Source organism: Charadrius vociferus, unplaced genomic scaffold, assembly GCF_000708025.1.
Source record: "Charadrius vociferus isolate BGI_N301 unplaced genomic scaffold, ASM70802v2 scaffold621, whole genome shotgun sequence".
NCBI classification, from domain to species: domain Eukaryota; kingdom Metazoa; phylum Chordata; class Aves; order Charadriiformes; family Charadriidae; genus Charadrius; species Charadrius vociferus.
In genome coordinates this window covers 78,250-90,794 of record NW_009646926.1, presented here as the reverse complement: position 1 = coordinate 90,794, position 12,545 = coordinate 78,250, and the positions used below count along the sequence as shown (strand labels likewise).

At 60.3% G+C, this 12,545-nt stretch overlaps 2 protein-coding genes across 2 annotated transcripts; both read right to left on the bottom strand.

The window, feature by feature from the left end:
- Positions 1-538: 538 nt before the first annotated feature.
- On the bottom strand, positions 539-2,548 carry CTRL (chymotrypsin-like). Its single transcript, XM_009894454.1, has 7 exons — positions 2,497-2,548; positions 2,247-2,350; positions 1,977-2,056; positions 1,665-1,746; positions 1,375-1,555; positions 885-1,018; positions 539-700 (listed from the first exon to the last, which is right to left on the bottom strand). Exons 1-7 carry the CDS (start codon positions 2,546-2,548, stop codon positions 539-541), a joined length of 795 nt encoding a protein of 264 aa, XP_009892756.1.
- A 1,986-nt stretch (positions 2,549-4,534) lies between these two features.
- Positions 4,535-12,518, bottom strand: EXOC3L1 (exocyst complex component 3-like 1). The gene is made up of 13 exons (XM_009894453.1): positions 12,476-12,518; positions 11,543-11,703; positions 9,990-10,209; positions 9,012-9,672; positions 8,720-8,837; positions 8,395-8,520; positions 8,187-8,287; positions 7,659-7,769; positions 7,423-7,552; positions 6,266-6,388; positions 5,801-5,956; positions 5,250-5,374; positions 4,535-4,749 (listed from the first exon to the last, which is right to left on the bottom strand). Exons 1-13 carry the CDS (start codon positions 12,516-12,518, stop codon positions 4,563-4,565), a joined length of 2,262 nt encoding a protein of 753 aa, XP_009892755.1. The 3' UTR covers positions 4,535-4,562.
- Positions 12,519-12,545: the final 27 nt, after the last annotated feature.

Here is a 12,545-nt window from a genome sequence, read left to right as displayed (position 1 = left end):
GCCAGCACCCCCCTCCCCTCCATCGCTTGCTCGTGCTGAGCCTGGTGAGCTCCACGATCCCTTCCCTGGAGGAGCTGATTCTGTTTGGGACCCACTGGTGCTGGAGAACTCTCCCCTGGGTTGGTGGCAAAGCCGTTACAGGTAACATCACCCACCCTCACCGCTGCGGCAGTCTGGGCTGGTGCCAAGGTGTAGATCCCTGTGCTTGAAGACTCCCTCAGCAGCCCTGGAGCCGCAGCGAGCCCTGCTCCCCCTCTGCCTGCGCATCGTGTCCTGCCTTCTGCACCGCTCCGGCTCTGGGAGGTGCCGGCGTTCCAGAGAGGAGGAGCACGGGGTGCCCCAGGTGTCCCCCCTGCGCCTTCCACCCCCGGTCGGCATCACGAGAGGAAAGGAGCCAGAGGCAGCGCTTGGCACAAGCGAATGCTGACACTTTATTCCGCGGTGGGGTCCCTTGCTTCCAGCTCAGCCCCCCGCCGGCTCTGCCGAGCTCACCGTGCCGGCAGCAGCGCCCAGCGAAGGGATCCCTCCGGCACTGCCTCTAGCCCTGAGATATAACGTAGTTGATCCAGTTTCGGAACTGGCTTACGCGGGTGTAGATGGCGGGCGTGCGGACGTTGCAGTTGCTGTTCCCCCAGGAGACAATGCCGATCAAGGTCCAGCCATTCCCGCTCTGATATACCAGAGGTCCACCAGAGTCACCCTGCAGAGAGGACACCTTAGTGGTCCCGGCATGTGCTCCAAACTGGTCCCTGCTCACCAGGTTCCCTGGACACGGCCAGGTGCTACAGCTTAAATCTCCAGCTCCATAGAGGCAAGACTCCCTGTGTCCTCCTCCTCCTCCTCTTCCACCCTCCCTGGGGTGCAGTAGGACCTCGGCTCCTTACCTGGCAGGAGGAGGCGCCGACCCCACCGGCACAGAGCATGGAGCTGGTGATCCGGTTGCCCCAGTACTGCATGCACTGGCTCGGGGAGATCAAGGGCAGGACTACCTGCTGCAGGCGCGCCGCCATGGCTTGGGCTAGGGGAAAAGAAACACCATTAAATCACCCCAGTGCCGGCAGGTCTCCCAGAACTTTTGGGAGCCCACGGGCACTCTGGGCAAGCTCCCGCTGGTGCTCCCAAACACATGGGTGATGCCATGCAAAGCCGTGCCGACGTACCCCGTCTTTCCTGGGCGGGATTGTCTTGTGCCAGCAGCCCCGAGCAAGGGTGAGCTTGTGCCCATGCTTGCACCAACACATGCTTGTGTGCCGACAGTCACTCAACTGCACACGAGTTGTCACCCCCTCCCTGGGCACCCCCAGACCCTGCAGAGTACCCCCCAGGAAGGACAGTGGCCACCCGCAGCCCTCCCTGAAGCTGCCGCATACGTACAGTTGGTGTTGACGCGTCCCCAGCCAGTGGTGACGCACTGGAGGTTGGCGGGCAGAGCCAGGTTGGCGGGAGCCAGGCAGATGGGGGACACGCGGGCTCCCAGCCGGGCGGGCGAGGAGAGCCTCAGCAGGGTGATGTCGTTGTTGAGGGTATTGGGGTCCCAGTAGGGGTTTGTGATGGCCTGCCAAAAAAGAAAAATACCGCAGTGCTTCATCCCCACCCTTGGGGAGCAGGCACCGCACAGAGCTGCAGCCCTGTCCCAGCATTGCCACCGTGTCAGCCCGACTCACCCTGGCCACGGTCCTCACTTGAACGGACTCTGCGCTGGAGGTGAGGTCAAATTCCCCGAGGACGACGACGTGGGCGTAGGGGCTGCGAGAGGTAAGGGAGTCAGGGGGATGCGCAGAAGCCAGCACCCGGGGTGGGAGCAGCCATGGGGCACCGTGTGCCCAAGGGAGGACAGCTGGGATGGAGTCCCGGGCGGCTCAGTCCCTTGGGTGCTGGCTTTTGGGGCTGTCCCAAGCACTGTTTGGCGATGCCCAGTGCGCCCTGAGCCCCTGCTGGGTGGCACGGCCGCGGGCGGACCGGGCATCGCTCCTCACTTGAATTGGCAGTGAGCAGCTGTGACGACCCATTCCTCGTTGATCAAGGAGCCGCCGCAGAAGTGGCTTCCTGAGCGGGTCTGGGGAGCAAAGAGGGAGGAAGAGCCGGGGCTGGGCGGGCTGAGCTGTCCCCCAAAGCTGGGGACAGGTAGAGGGTGTCACGGGTCCCCTTGGGGCCTGCCCACCGTCCAACCCCGACACGCGGTGCTGTGCCACTGTGGCGTTTAGGGCACCGACTGTCCCTGCCCAGGGAGGGGGACGGTGCCATACCTGCAGGGACACCTGCCAGGGCCATGAGCCAGGCACCGCCGTCTGCCCGTTGATGATCTTCTCGTTGTAGTGCACCAAGGGGCTGATGGCGGGCTCCCCGCAGCCTGTGGGAGAGGCAGAGGGGCACAAGGGTGACCTCAAAAGCTTAGAGCTACCCGCACTGGTGCGGGTGGCTCTGTGTCACCATCCCCGGCATGTCCTGGTCCTGCTGCACCCCGAGGACCTCCCTCCACCTGTGGGCAGCGCTTACCTGAGACGGTGCTGGCAAGGGCCAGGCAGGCAAGTGCCCACAGAAACGCCATCCTGGCAGGACAGCGCCGTGCCCCGGGGCCCCAAGCTTTATAGCAGCCGGGAGCCGTGTGGCTCGTAGCCAGGCAGGGCAAGGTCCCCCTGCTGCCTTCTGTCAGCTGTGGGCAGCGGTGACGGGCCAAACCTGGCACCTATCTTGCCCCCCCAACAAGCGGGGATGTGGGAACGTGCTGCCGAAAGGCACCCTGGGGCTCTTGGGCTATCGCTGTAACGAGTTGTGTCAATTCTTGCTGCAGCCTGTGGTGCGGCAGAGGTGGAGACCACCGTAGGGCTACGATGTGGGGCACAGGGGCCTGCTTGTGGGCACACAGCTGGGGCTGGACATGCTGGAACGGGCACCAGTGCCTGGGGTGCAGGAGGTCACCCCGTCCCCAGGGCAGTTTCAGATCTGTTGGTAGTGGGGCTGTTCTCCCGTGTGGCTGTGAAGCCCTGACCGGGGACAGTGCCAGACCCAGCTGGACGTTCCCAGGGCCCAGGGTCACACCTTGGACCTCGACCCTGCTGCAGGTGAGCGTGTCCCAGAGCCAGCTGGGGCAGGTGGGGACGGCAGACCCCTTCCCAGGCAGGTGGGAGCTGTGGCCAGTGTGGTGAGCGCTCTGTGAGCCCCAGGGAGGACAGTGGCCACCTCCCGAGCTGAGCCTGACCCCTCCACCTGAGCATCCCCCCACCACTGCAGCTGCCTGACCCCTCACCCCAGGGCTGCACGCTGGGGAATAGCGTAGTGCTCCCCACCTCAAGTCCCCCCGTCACCATCCTGGACATGCAGAGGGGGAACATAGTGTTTCCACCAACCCCCATGTCCCTGGGTGATGCTCCTGGAGTGGCAATGGGTGCAGGCAGCCATCCCCAGGGGTGATGCGGAGCACAAGGATGGATCCCCACCCCACCGCACCACCCGCATGCCCTCAGTCTTGCCCTGACCTGGTGGAGAGCAGAGCCTGGACGCTGGTGCGTGATTGCAGAGCTCAGGCCTTTATTTCTGGCAGTGGTGCCGCGCGAGGACAGCGGGATCAGACCTGCCACAAGGCAGGAAGCGCGGCAGAGCATGAGGGTCTCCCAGGGGGCTACAGGGGCTGGGCACAAGGATGCAGGGACAGAGACAGGCTTCGCTCCTGATCTTTGCATGGAGATGATCAAGGGCTGGACAGCAGCAGAGGACGGAGGCAGACCCAGCGCCCACAGTGCTGCTACCCATCCTGGAGGAAGGTGGGCCAGGAGGATGCTCGAGGTGCCAGACACAACTCAGTTCATGCTCTTCAAAAGGCTGGAGAGTCTCGTACTCCAGTCCTGGCTTGGATGCTGGCAAGAGAGCCGGGGCCAGGAGTTGGCCAGGTCAGCAGAAACGCAGAGCTGTTCCTTCATGCCGGCAGGGACAGGGTTAACAGCACTACCCAGGGTGGCGAGACCCCCTTGTGCCCTTCTCTGTAGCCATGAGCCATGATGAGCTGGCTGAGCCGTCCTCCACCATCCATGCTGGTGGAGCAGCAACACCAGCCCTCTGGGTGAGCCAAACCAGAGGAAGACCTTCCATGGCTAAAACCCTCCGACAAGCCTGGGTGTAGCAGGGCTCCAGTCTGCCTTGGTTCTGGGGTGATACCAGACTCCATGGCCAGGACACGCTGGCTCAGAAAGCTGTCTGGATACTCAGGGAAACCCAAATATCTCTGTAGCCCCATGGAGACATGGACTCACCCCAGCTGCAGACTCCTGTCCTTTGCTCTGCTGCTCCTCTTTCTCCTGCAGGCAGTAGACTAGACCTGAGCAGACCTCAGCCAGCAGAATAGCTATGGGTTGACTTTTTCTCCTGCAGCTGGTGCTTGCAGGGGACAGTCGGCTCAGCGAGGCAGGCCTAGAGGAGGACGGCACGTATCCAGACTGTCCCCAGCACAGGGCAACGTGCTGTGCGTGGGGCATGCCCTGTCTCATCTCCGTTCTCCCCACACGCAGCCTCAGAGACGTCCCGCGTGGTCCGTGGGGGCAGCGGGGAGCAGGCCATGGGGCTCAGCGTCAGGCACACTTGCCCTTGCGAAGGCAGAAGGGCAGCTCCGGCGCGGGGACCAGGATGGTGCTGAAGATGGGCCGGTAGTTCTCAGGCAGGACCTGGGGGTGCTGTGCCATCATTTCCAGCACCATGTGCCGCACCTCCTTGGAGACGTCACCCCGCAGATCCAGCAAGGTGGAGACGTGCTCATCGCTGGGCAGAGAGCAAGAGGTGAGTCCGGACGCTGCTGACACTGACCACAGTGCTCCTGTCCTGCCAACCTCCTATGATCCAGCAAAGCTGAGCTGAGGCGAGGGGAGAGCTAGTACTTTGCACCAGCCCAACCTTAAAATTTGCTTGAAAATAACCCCACAAACCTTGTGAATTTGGTTTTGATATTTCACGGGTTTCATCTGGTTCTGACCTTTCCGATTTGGCAGTTTGTGATTTCTCACACTTTGTTTGGCCACCAAATACAGACAGGTGAATGCCACAGCAGAACTGCTTTTTCCTTTACATCTTTGCCCTTGGGACTTTGCAAAAACCCCTCAAATCTGGAGCATGGGAAAAGGAAACCTCAGGGAGGAGGGGGAAAGCGCCTGGGTTTCCGCCTGCTCTGCAGCGTAACCTCGCAGAGTCCAGCCCAAGCCTGGCTCCCCTGGGCAGACTCACGCCTACCCTGCCTCGCAGGAGAGCCGAGCTGGGTTTCTTACCTGACGTCGGGGTACTTGGTGATGAAGCCCAGCACCTCCAGGCTGAGTAGTGCTGGGTCTTTGAGGCTGATCAGCTCCCGCAGGGCAAACACGGCCTCCAGGCTCTGCTGGCTCCCATCCAGACCCTGGGAGGGACAGCGGCCACGTGTGAGACCGGGAGGAGGCCACCACGGTGGGTGGTGAGCTGCAGCCTGGTCCTCAGTGCCCATGTGGGGACCTGGCCCCTCGTGGCTGGTGTCTCCCCACTCAGTGTGTCCCATCCATCGGGGCTGGCTCACCCCAAGGCAAGACGAAGCTGTGCAGCCTCACCCACCCGTGCTAGGTGGTCCCATGAGTCCCTAATCCAGCCAGTTCTGCCCATCTTGGCCTCGCAACCACCCTAGTGTAACAGCCACTTCTTGGGCTGATGTACCCACACCATCTGCCGTGGGCTGGAGGGGAGCAGGAGGGTGATGGAGATGAGCTATGAGCTCCTTGCACCGACCTTGCTGTGCGATGCTCCCCTCCCGTGGCCCAGCCCCGGCTCCCTGCCACACGTGGGCACCACTCACCAAGCTACAGAAGAGCTCCCGGAGCTGTGTGGCATCCTGCAGCAGGCGGTCGCAGAGCTGGCTCCGCTCCTCCTCGCTCTTGCACACCATTTTCTTCTGCATGAGGGCCCGCAGGTACTGGCTGGCCACGAGGAGCTCGCTCTCCGTCAGCAGGAGCTGGGCAAGGGAGAGGTGTTAGCACTGGGCATCACCTGGGTGTCAAACCCCAATTGCCCAGGCAAAGGGGCTGGATGCAACACCAAGTCACAGGGACAACATGCCGGGAAGCCTTCTGGCCGGAGGGACAGAGAAAGTAGCTGAATTTGGGGGTAATTCTGAATTCAGTGTGGTGGTGCCCTCTGGGCTGCTCCAGAGGATACGGGCTCTCTGGCAAACCCAGCAGCTACTGCATCCTGCATGCAACTGCCCAACTTCCTTGCCCTACAGACAAGCAGCTATTTGAAGCACACCTCGCAGGAACCGTACCGTGAAGATGGGTTTCCTGACGCGGGAAAAGTCCTTTGCATACTTGTCAATCACTTCACACATGCTGCTGACGAGCTGGGACCCGGAGAGCCACTTGCGGGACGGCAGCTGCAGGCAGAGGGGCTGAAAGAAGCAGAGGAGCAGCGTACGGTGCCCTGCATTGCATCGCTCTCGCCGCAGCTGCCAGCTGTGGGGTGGCACGACATCCCACGGCCGCTGCCTGCCTGCTGCCTGGCAGCACGGCTGCTTTGCCTTGCAAAAACCACAAGCTCCCGCTGCCAGCTCAAAGTCAACATAAAAACAGAAGAGTGGTTTAGATTAGGAAATTATGGAACTACACTGGGGCCGCCCCTCCCCGACACCCAGAGATCCACATTTTGGGGCTTTATCTGGGTCACGATGCCGCATCGTGGGCAGCAAGCTGCTCCTCACACACACGCTTTTGGCCTGTCCTGCTGTGATTTTATTTTTAATTTCCACTCCTCTCCGCTTCCCTTGTGTAGACATAACATGTTTTTGGCCGTGGGCTTTGACCTCCTCCTCCCCTGCTGTCCTTGCCCATCTTCTGCCTGCAGGCAGACATTCCCTCCATGTCTCCACCATGGCCATGGCAGTCTCCAAGCTGCCCGCGAGCGTTTCATCCTTTAGCTGCTCTTTTGTTTTCGTGGCATTCAAGCCCTAAATAGCAATGCTGTTAATTATTCCAGATTTTTGGTCCAGACTCCAGGAAAGCTAAATTTGACTACGCTGGCAGGAAATGACTCGGGCAGTTGCACATGGGCTTGTATCCTCTGCGCGGACACTGCCTCTCTCCTGTTGGTTTTCTGCCACGAAAGAGCCATAAAAAGGAGGGCGAGGCAGCCTGGGGGGGCTGTGGCTCCCGCTCTTTGTCGGTTAGTGGTTTGGGGGCCACAAGCCATCTGCCCCAGCGATACAGGGCAGTGCTGGCTGGTGACAGACATCGCATGAACTGCAGGCGGTTTATCAAGGTCTGGGAGCCAGGCTGGCAGAGACGTCTGCAGGATGATAGCAGGCCACGGGGTATGTGGCGGGGATCCTGGGCAGGAATAAACCTGTGCCTGTAGCAGTAGTGCTGGTCTTGCTGGGGCCGGGTTCGTTGCAGCCCTGCCAGCCTCAGGGGCTGTGGACAAACGTACCTGCAGGTCCAGGAGCAGCTCCTCCAGCAGCAGCTGGCAGGCTTTCTTCTGCGTCCTGTCTAGAGCAGCCCGGAGGGATGCGGGGACTTCTCTGCGGGCAGCGTCAGGGTGCAGGGAGGAGACAGAGGAGCTAGGAGACAGAGAAGGGAGGGGACAGGTAGCCCGGGAAGCATGGTGGGGACAGGGAGTGAGCAGTGGAGTTCCTACAAGACCTACACGGTGCTGGTGCGTGTTACCTGAGAGCCAGGTTGTTGTTGAGCATGGCCAGCAGGTAGGAGACGTAGTACTTGGGTACGGTACGGTCCTTCTGGTGCTCCTTCCCGCATTGCACTAGGGCTTCCCGCAGACTGCAACACAGTGAGTCAACCATGAAGGGCGGGCAGAGCCCTGGATGTCTCGCCACAAGGACCTGGAATGCTCTTGAGGGCACCTGGATCTCCCACAACCCTCCCAGCTCACTTGGCTCTTTCCAGCTCCTGCCACCAGGTTAGAGAGTGAGAGGTTGTTGGGTAGGGTGGGACAGTGGGACCTGTTCTAGATCCCTCAGGAGAGCAGGGCGCTACTGGAGAGGTGCTCAGAGCAGCAAGCCCTGGGAGCTGATGGCCCCACGGGCTGAGACAGTAGCCCCATGGGTAGACAGCCATCTGGGACCTGGATGAACACTGGGTGCCCCATGGCAGAGATCTCCACCATCAGCCTATGGTGCTTGGCCATGGGATCCATGGTCTTTGATGACGGACAGGGGTGCAAGGGGCTTCACTGACCGACCCAGAAACGCCTCGAGCTCCTCCAAGGCCATGTTGTAGACCTTCTGTTGCAGAGAGTCCGTGATCAAGGAGGCTACCTGGATGTTCTCATTCAGCATCTGCACAGGGAGAGGAGAGGGGAGGTGAGTCAGTGGGAGGCTGGAGGCCACAGCCACCTCTTTGGGGGCTCTCAGCATGGCTGTGCCCCATGGTGCTGGGGACCCACCTGCATGACAATGACAGGCAGGGCTGACTGGAAGAAGCCCTGATGGTCTGTCTCAGGTTCCTCTTCCCTGAACCACTCCTTGAACTCCACCTCCAGAGTCCTCTGCATCCACTCAAGCACACTAGCCTGTGGGATGGACGCCCACCACGGTCAGCCCAAGAAATCAGGTACCAGGTCCCTTGAGACCCAACACATAGCACAGCAGCGAGTCCTGGGCCTTATCCCACAGGCTCAAGGTCTCCTGCTGCTGTCAGAGCAGATAGTGGCTCAGTGGTGGTCGCTGGGCCCCCGTACCCATTGCATGTGGGCTCTCCCACTCGCTCACCTTGACTTTCACCACGTATTTTCTCTCTGTCTGATCCACAAGCTCAGGGGACATCAAGGGGCCCAGAGCAGAAACGTCTACTTCTGGGAGAAGGTCAGGGTGACCCATCATCTCTGGACTGGAGAGCAGAGGTGGGACAGGGCTGGGAAGACCTGTGTTTTCCAGCAGTTCCTACCTCCCCTCTGCCCTCCCAGTGCTCATCCCCAGGCAGCTGGAGCCACTCTCCCAAGCCACCCATGTGCTGGTGGACAACCCAGCTCTCCATAACCTCCCCTGCTTGGTTGGTGCTGACCTGTGGTACACACGAAGTGCCCACTCAAGGAGGAGAAAGAGCGCCTGTTTGTCCAGGTCCTCTCGGAGGATATCCTGGAAGTGGCTGGTGAGAGCCTGGTGGTATGTGGCAGTGCAGACGCTGAGGATGTTGTAGTGAGCCGGGACGCACTGGACCATGAGGTCCTTCACCACACGCAGCTCAGACACGATGTCCTTCTGCAGCGCTGCCAGGTGCCTGGCCAGCCCTGGCCCTTCAGCGTCCGTGCGGGTGGCATGAAAATGGGCTCCTGTGATTGTCTCCCGGAGAACCTGGTAAAATTTCTGCTTCCAGCCTTTTGGACGGCCAGGGGGCAGGTAGGCAGCTTCCAAGAGCAGAGTATCATCTATTTTTTCCTCCCGCTCGATGATCCTTACAGCGGTGACAAAGAGAACTGGGTCCTCGCGCACCAGCCGCAGGCTGCTGCCCACAATGTCCCACAGCTGCTTGGCCAGGCTCTCGTTGAGCTCCTGCAGGCCGCCAAAGTAGGACAGCACAGTTGTCTGGGCACTGGAGAGCCCGCGGAGGTGCAGCTGGGAGAGGATGTCATCCCGGAGGTGCTCCATCATCATGAGCTCTGCATGGGCCTCCAGGAGGTGCTGCCCGTGGAGCAGCTGCAGAGTATGGGAAAAAACCTCGTGGACTGCAGGAGAGGGAGGAGAGATGCCAGGACTGAGTGAGGGGGGGCGAAGCGGGGCGGCACCAGGGTCATGGAGGCAGGTTAGCAGGGAGATGGTGAGGGGAAAGGTCTGAGATCTGGGGCTCTGGGAACACCGTGCTGGATCAGGCCCTGGAGAGACAGTGGCATCTCCATCCATGGAGACTTTCCAAACCCGACTGGCAAAGCTGGAGCGACCTGCTCTAGCTTTGCCACCAGCCCTGTGTGGAGCTTGGTGTTGGACCAGAGTTCTCCCCAGAGCCTTCCAGCCCAAATCCACAAGGACTGGGCCAATGCCTTACCCGAGAAGAGCTGGGGCAGCACCTGGACCACTGAGGCCAGCTGCACGTGCTCCGCCATCAGCGCCCGCATCTGCTGGAGGCCCTGGAAGCGGTCTGCACTGTCGAACAGGGCCCAGCGCGCAGCCCCCAGGTCCTGACACACATTCTGCACCTCCTGGGCCGCCGACCGCAGCTGCTCCAGCCCTGCACTTACCCCCTCCAGGTAGGACTGGACAGTTGACTGGGGAGCAGAAGAGGATGGAGGGGCAGTGGAGAATCTCTCAAAGGTTGGAGGACTCATGCACCATTTACCCCAGCCTTGCCAGGTCTCTCTTGCATGAGCTCCCAGCCCCACAAGGTCACATATGCCTCTGCCATCGTATCTCCCAGACTTTCCGTGATGACCCCCATCCCATCAGACCCAAGCACACCCAGCTTCAAGAAACCCACTCCAGCAGCAGTAAAGATTCAGACCAATAATTATTTAAAATATCAACAGGCCTTAATTCTACCCATAAGAATCACTGATAAGATCAGCTTTATGTTTACTTAGATTTTTTTTTTTAGGAATGGCTCATTTCACCCTGCTCTGGGTAAACTGAGTCACAGAGACAACTTACAGGGGGAGGGAGGCAATGGCTGCTGTGCAGGAGGGGGGAAGAAGGGCATCGCTTTGGGGTGGCCAGTAACCAGATGTCTCAGTTTTAAAATACTACTTGGGTTCTGCAAAATATTTGCAGGCCACAGGGCTCCAACTGTGCTCCCCAAGGCACATTAATGGCATGAAGCACCTCAGTGGCCATAGGAACCCTCCTCCAAAATGGATTTCCATCTTTTCCAGCCCTGCAGCAGCACATCTCCATGCCTTGTCCACCCATTTAACTCCTGGCTCCTGGTGCCAAGAAGCACTTTTACCCAACGTCACCAGAAGCAAGGTGTTTTGTCTGAGGCCACATGACTTAAACCAAGTTGCTTTCTGGACAATTCACCCACATTCAGGGTAGGAGAAACCATCTCCGAAATAAACAGGAGAAGGTTGGAGCACTCAGACTGATCGGGTCCTGAGGTTAATCGTTCCTGGGGTTATGCAAAAAGGGTGGCCCTGAGCAGGGAGGTGTGCACGGGGACCGGAGATAGCCCTTACTGATGTGTGTAGAGGTGGAGGTCCTGCTGTGGGATCTGGAGGCAGGGGCAGGGGGGAGCTCTTTGCCTCCTCCCAGCCATGGGGAAGGGGAGCTTTGGCACTGGGATGGGACGGTGACAGGGAACGCTGACTTTTGCACATGGGATGTGCTGAACACCCTTGGTGGTTTGTTTTGAAGGACAGCTGGAGACACGGGCGACTCATTTTAACACTTCAGAAACTAACCAGGGGGAGGGCAGGGGGTGGTGGCGCGCTTTACTAGATCTTTTCCCCAAACAATTGCATTTCTCCCACCAAGCACCAGCCAAAGGACAAGATTTTGCCAGAAGTGAACACAAAGATGATTTAATGCAGAAGAGGGGACCTTGGCTGGGATCCCTGCTTGGGGAACCTGTGGGTGTCCGTGGCATGGGCTGTGACAAACACCCACCTTCAGCCGGGACTGGATGGAGTTGTTCCTCTGCGTCTCTCGGCTCCGGTACTGCCCGAGCCCCTCCAGTTTCTCAGGGCGGTAAAACACCCCTGAAGCCCATTTCAGGGCGGCTCCTCTTGCCAGCTTCTCAGCCTTCTCCGCTTCCGGCCACTCCTCATCTGGGGACAAAGCCAGGGGTTAACGAGCACAATAAAGCGAGGGGTTAATGAAGCCTCTCCTGGCAGGGCAGGAAGGGCCCCCGAGGCCAGAGGCAGGAAGCTGGCCACCAGCAGACGTCCAAGCACACCCAGATGTGGGAAGCCGGACAACACAGCAGCAAGCGAGCAGGCCGAGCGCACATCCCCATCATTCCCCCCAAACACAATGCTGGGTTGTCTGAGGAGGGTCTGATGGCACCTGGGAATCTCCCAGCAGGGCTGAGGCTTTGGCAGTGAGTCAGCAGGAGGGATGGAGAGATGGCAGCTCTGGCATGAAGGAGAGCCAGGCTGAGATGAGGACAGAGGGCTCCTGGTCTCCTAAAGGTACCCGTGCAGCTGGGGGGGACCACGGTGTCCCCCTTGTCACAGGGTGTGAAGCTGTGCCAGAGGTCCTCTGGACAGAGCAGAGGGCTGAGAACCAACAAGGTTATCACATGCCAGCCCCCATCCCCTGGCTTCATTGTTTCCCCCTGCTCCATCCCCAGCAACTTCCCAGCTTGGGGCTCTCTGCTGCCCCACGGGGATGTCACCCAGTGCCAAGCTGGGTTGCTGCTCTGCTGGGAAGCCTGCCTGCACGGCAGGGGACCGAGGGGCTTCGGGGGAGACCAGCATGGGGAAAAGATCCAGGAGTGGGAAGGCAGAGGGCGGGGGGAGCCCCCAAAGCGGTAGCATCCCTCCCCTGCCCAGCACCGCCGGCTCCCCGGGGTGGAGGGAACCGCATTGTCCCCGTTACCTCTGGGGCTGAGGGCGCGCTCCTCCTCCGCAGACATGCCCATGGTCTCCAGGCTGTGCGAGCGGCGGGG

Coding starts and splice junctions, on each gene's coding strand:
- CTRL (XM_009894454.1), bottom strand. CDS start 2,548: ATGGCGTTTCTGTGGGCACTTGCCTGCCTGGCCCTTGCCAGCACCGTC. Junction 1,556..1,664: donor AAGTGAGGACCGTGGCCAGG/GTGAGTCGGGCT, acceptor CTTTTTTGGCAG/GCCATCACAAACCCCTACTG. Junction 1,019..1,374: donor GGGACGCGTCAACACCAACT/GTACGTATGCGG, acceptor CTTTTCCCCTAG/CCCAAGCCATGGCGGCGCGC.
- EXOC3L1 (XM_009894453.1), bottom strand. CDS start 12,518: ATGGGCATGTCTGCGGAGGAGGAGCGCGCCCTCAGCCCCAGAG. Junction 10,210..11,542: donor CCATCCAGTCCCGGCTGAAG/GTGGGTGTTTGT, acceptor TCTGCTCCCCAG/TCAACTGTCCAGTCCTACCT. Junction 9,673..9,989: donor GCTGCCCCAGCTCTTCTCGG/GTAAGGCATTGG, acceptor CCTCTCCTGCAG/TCCACGAGGTTTTTTCCCAT.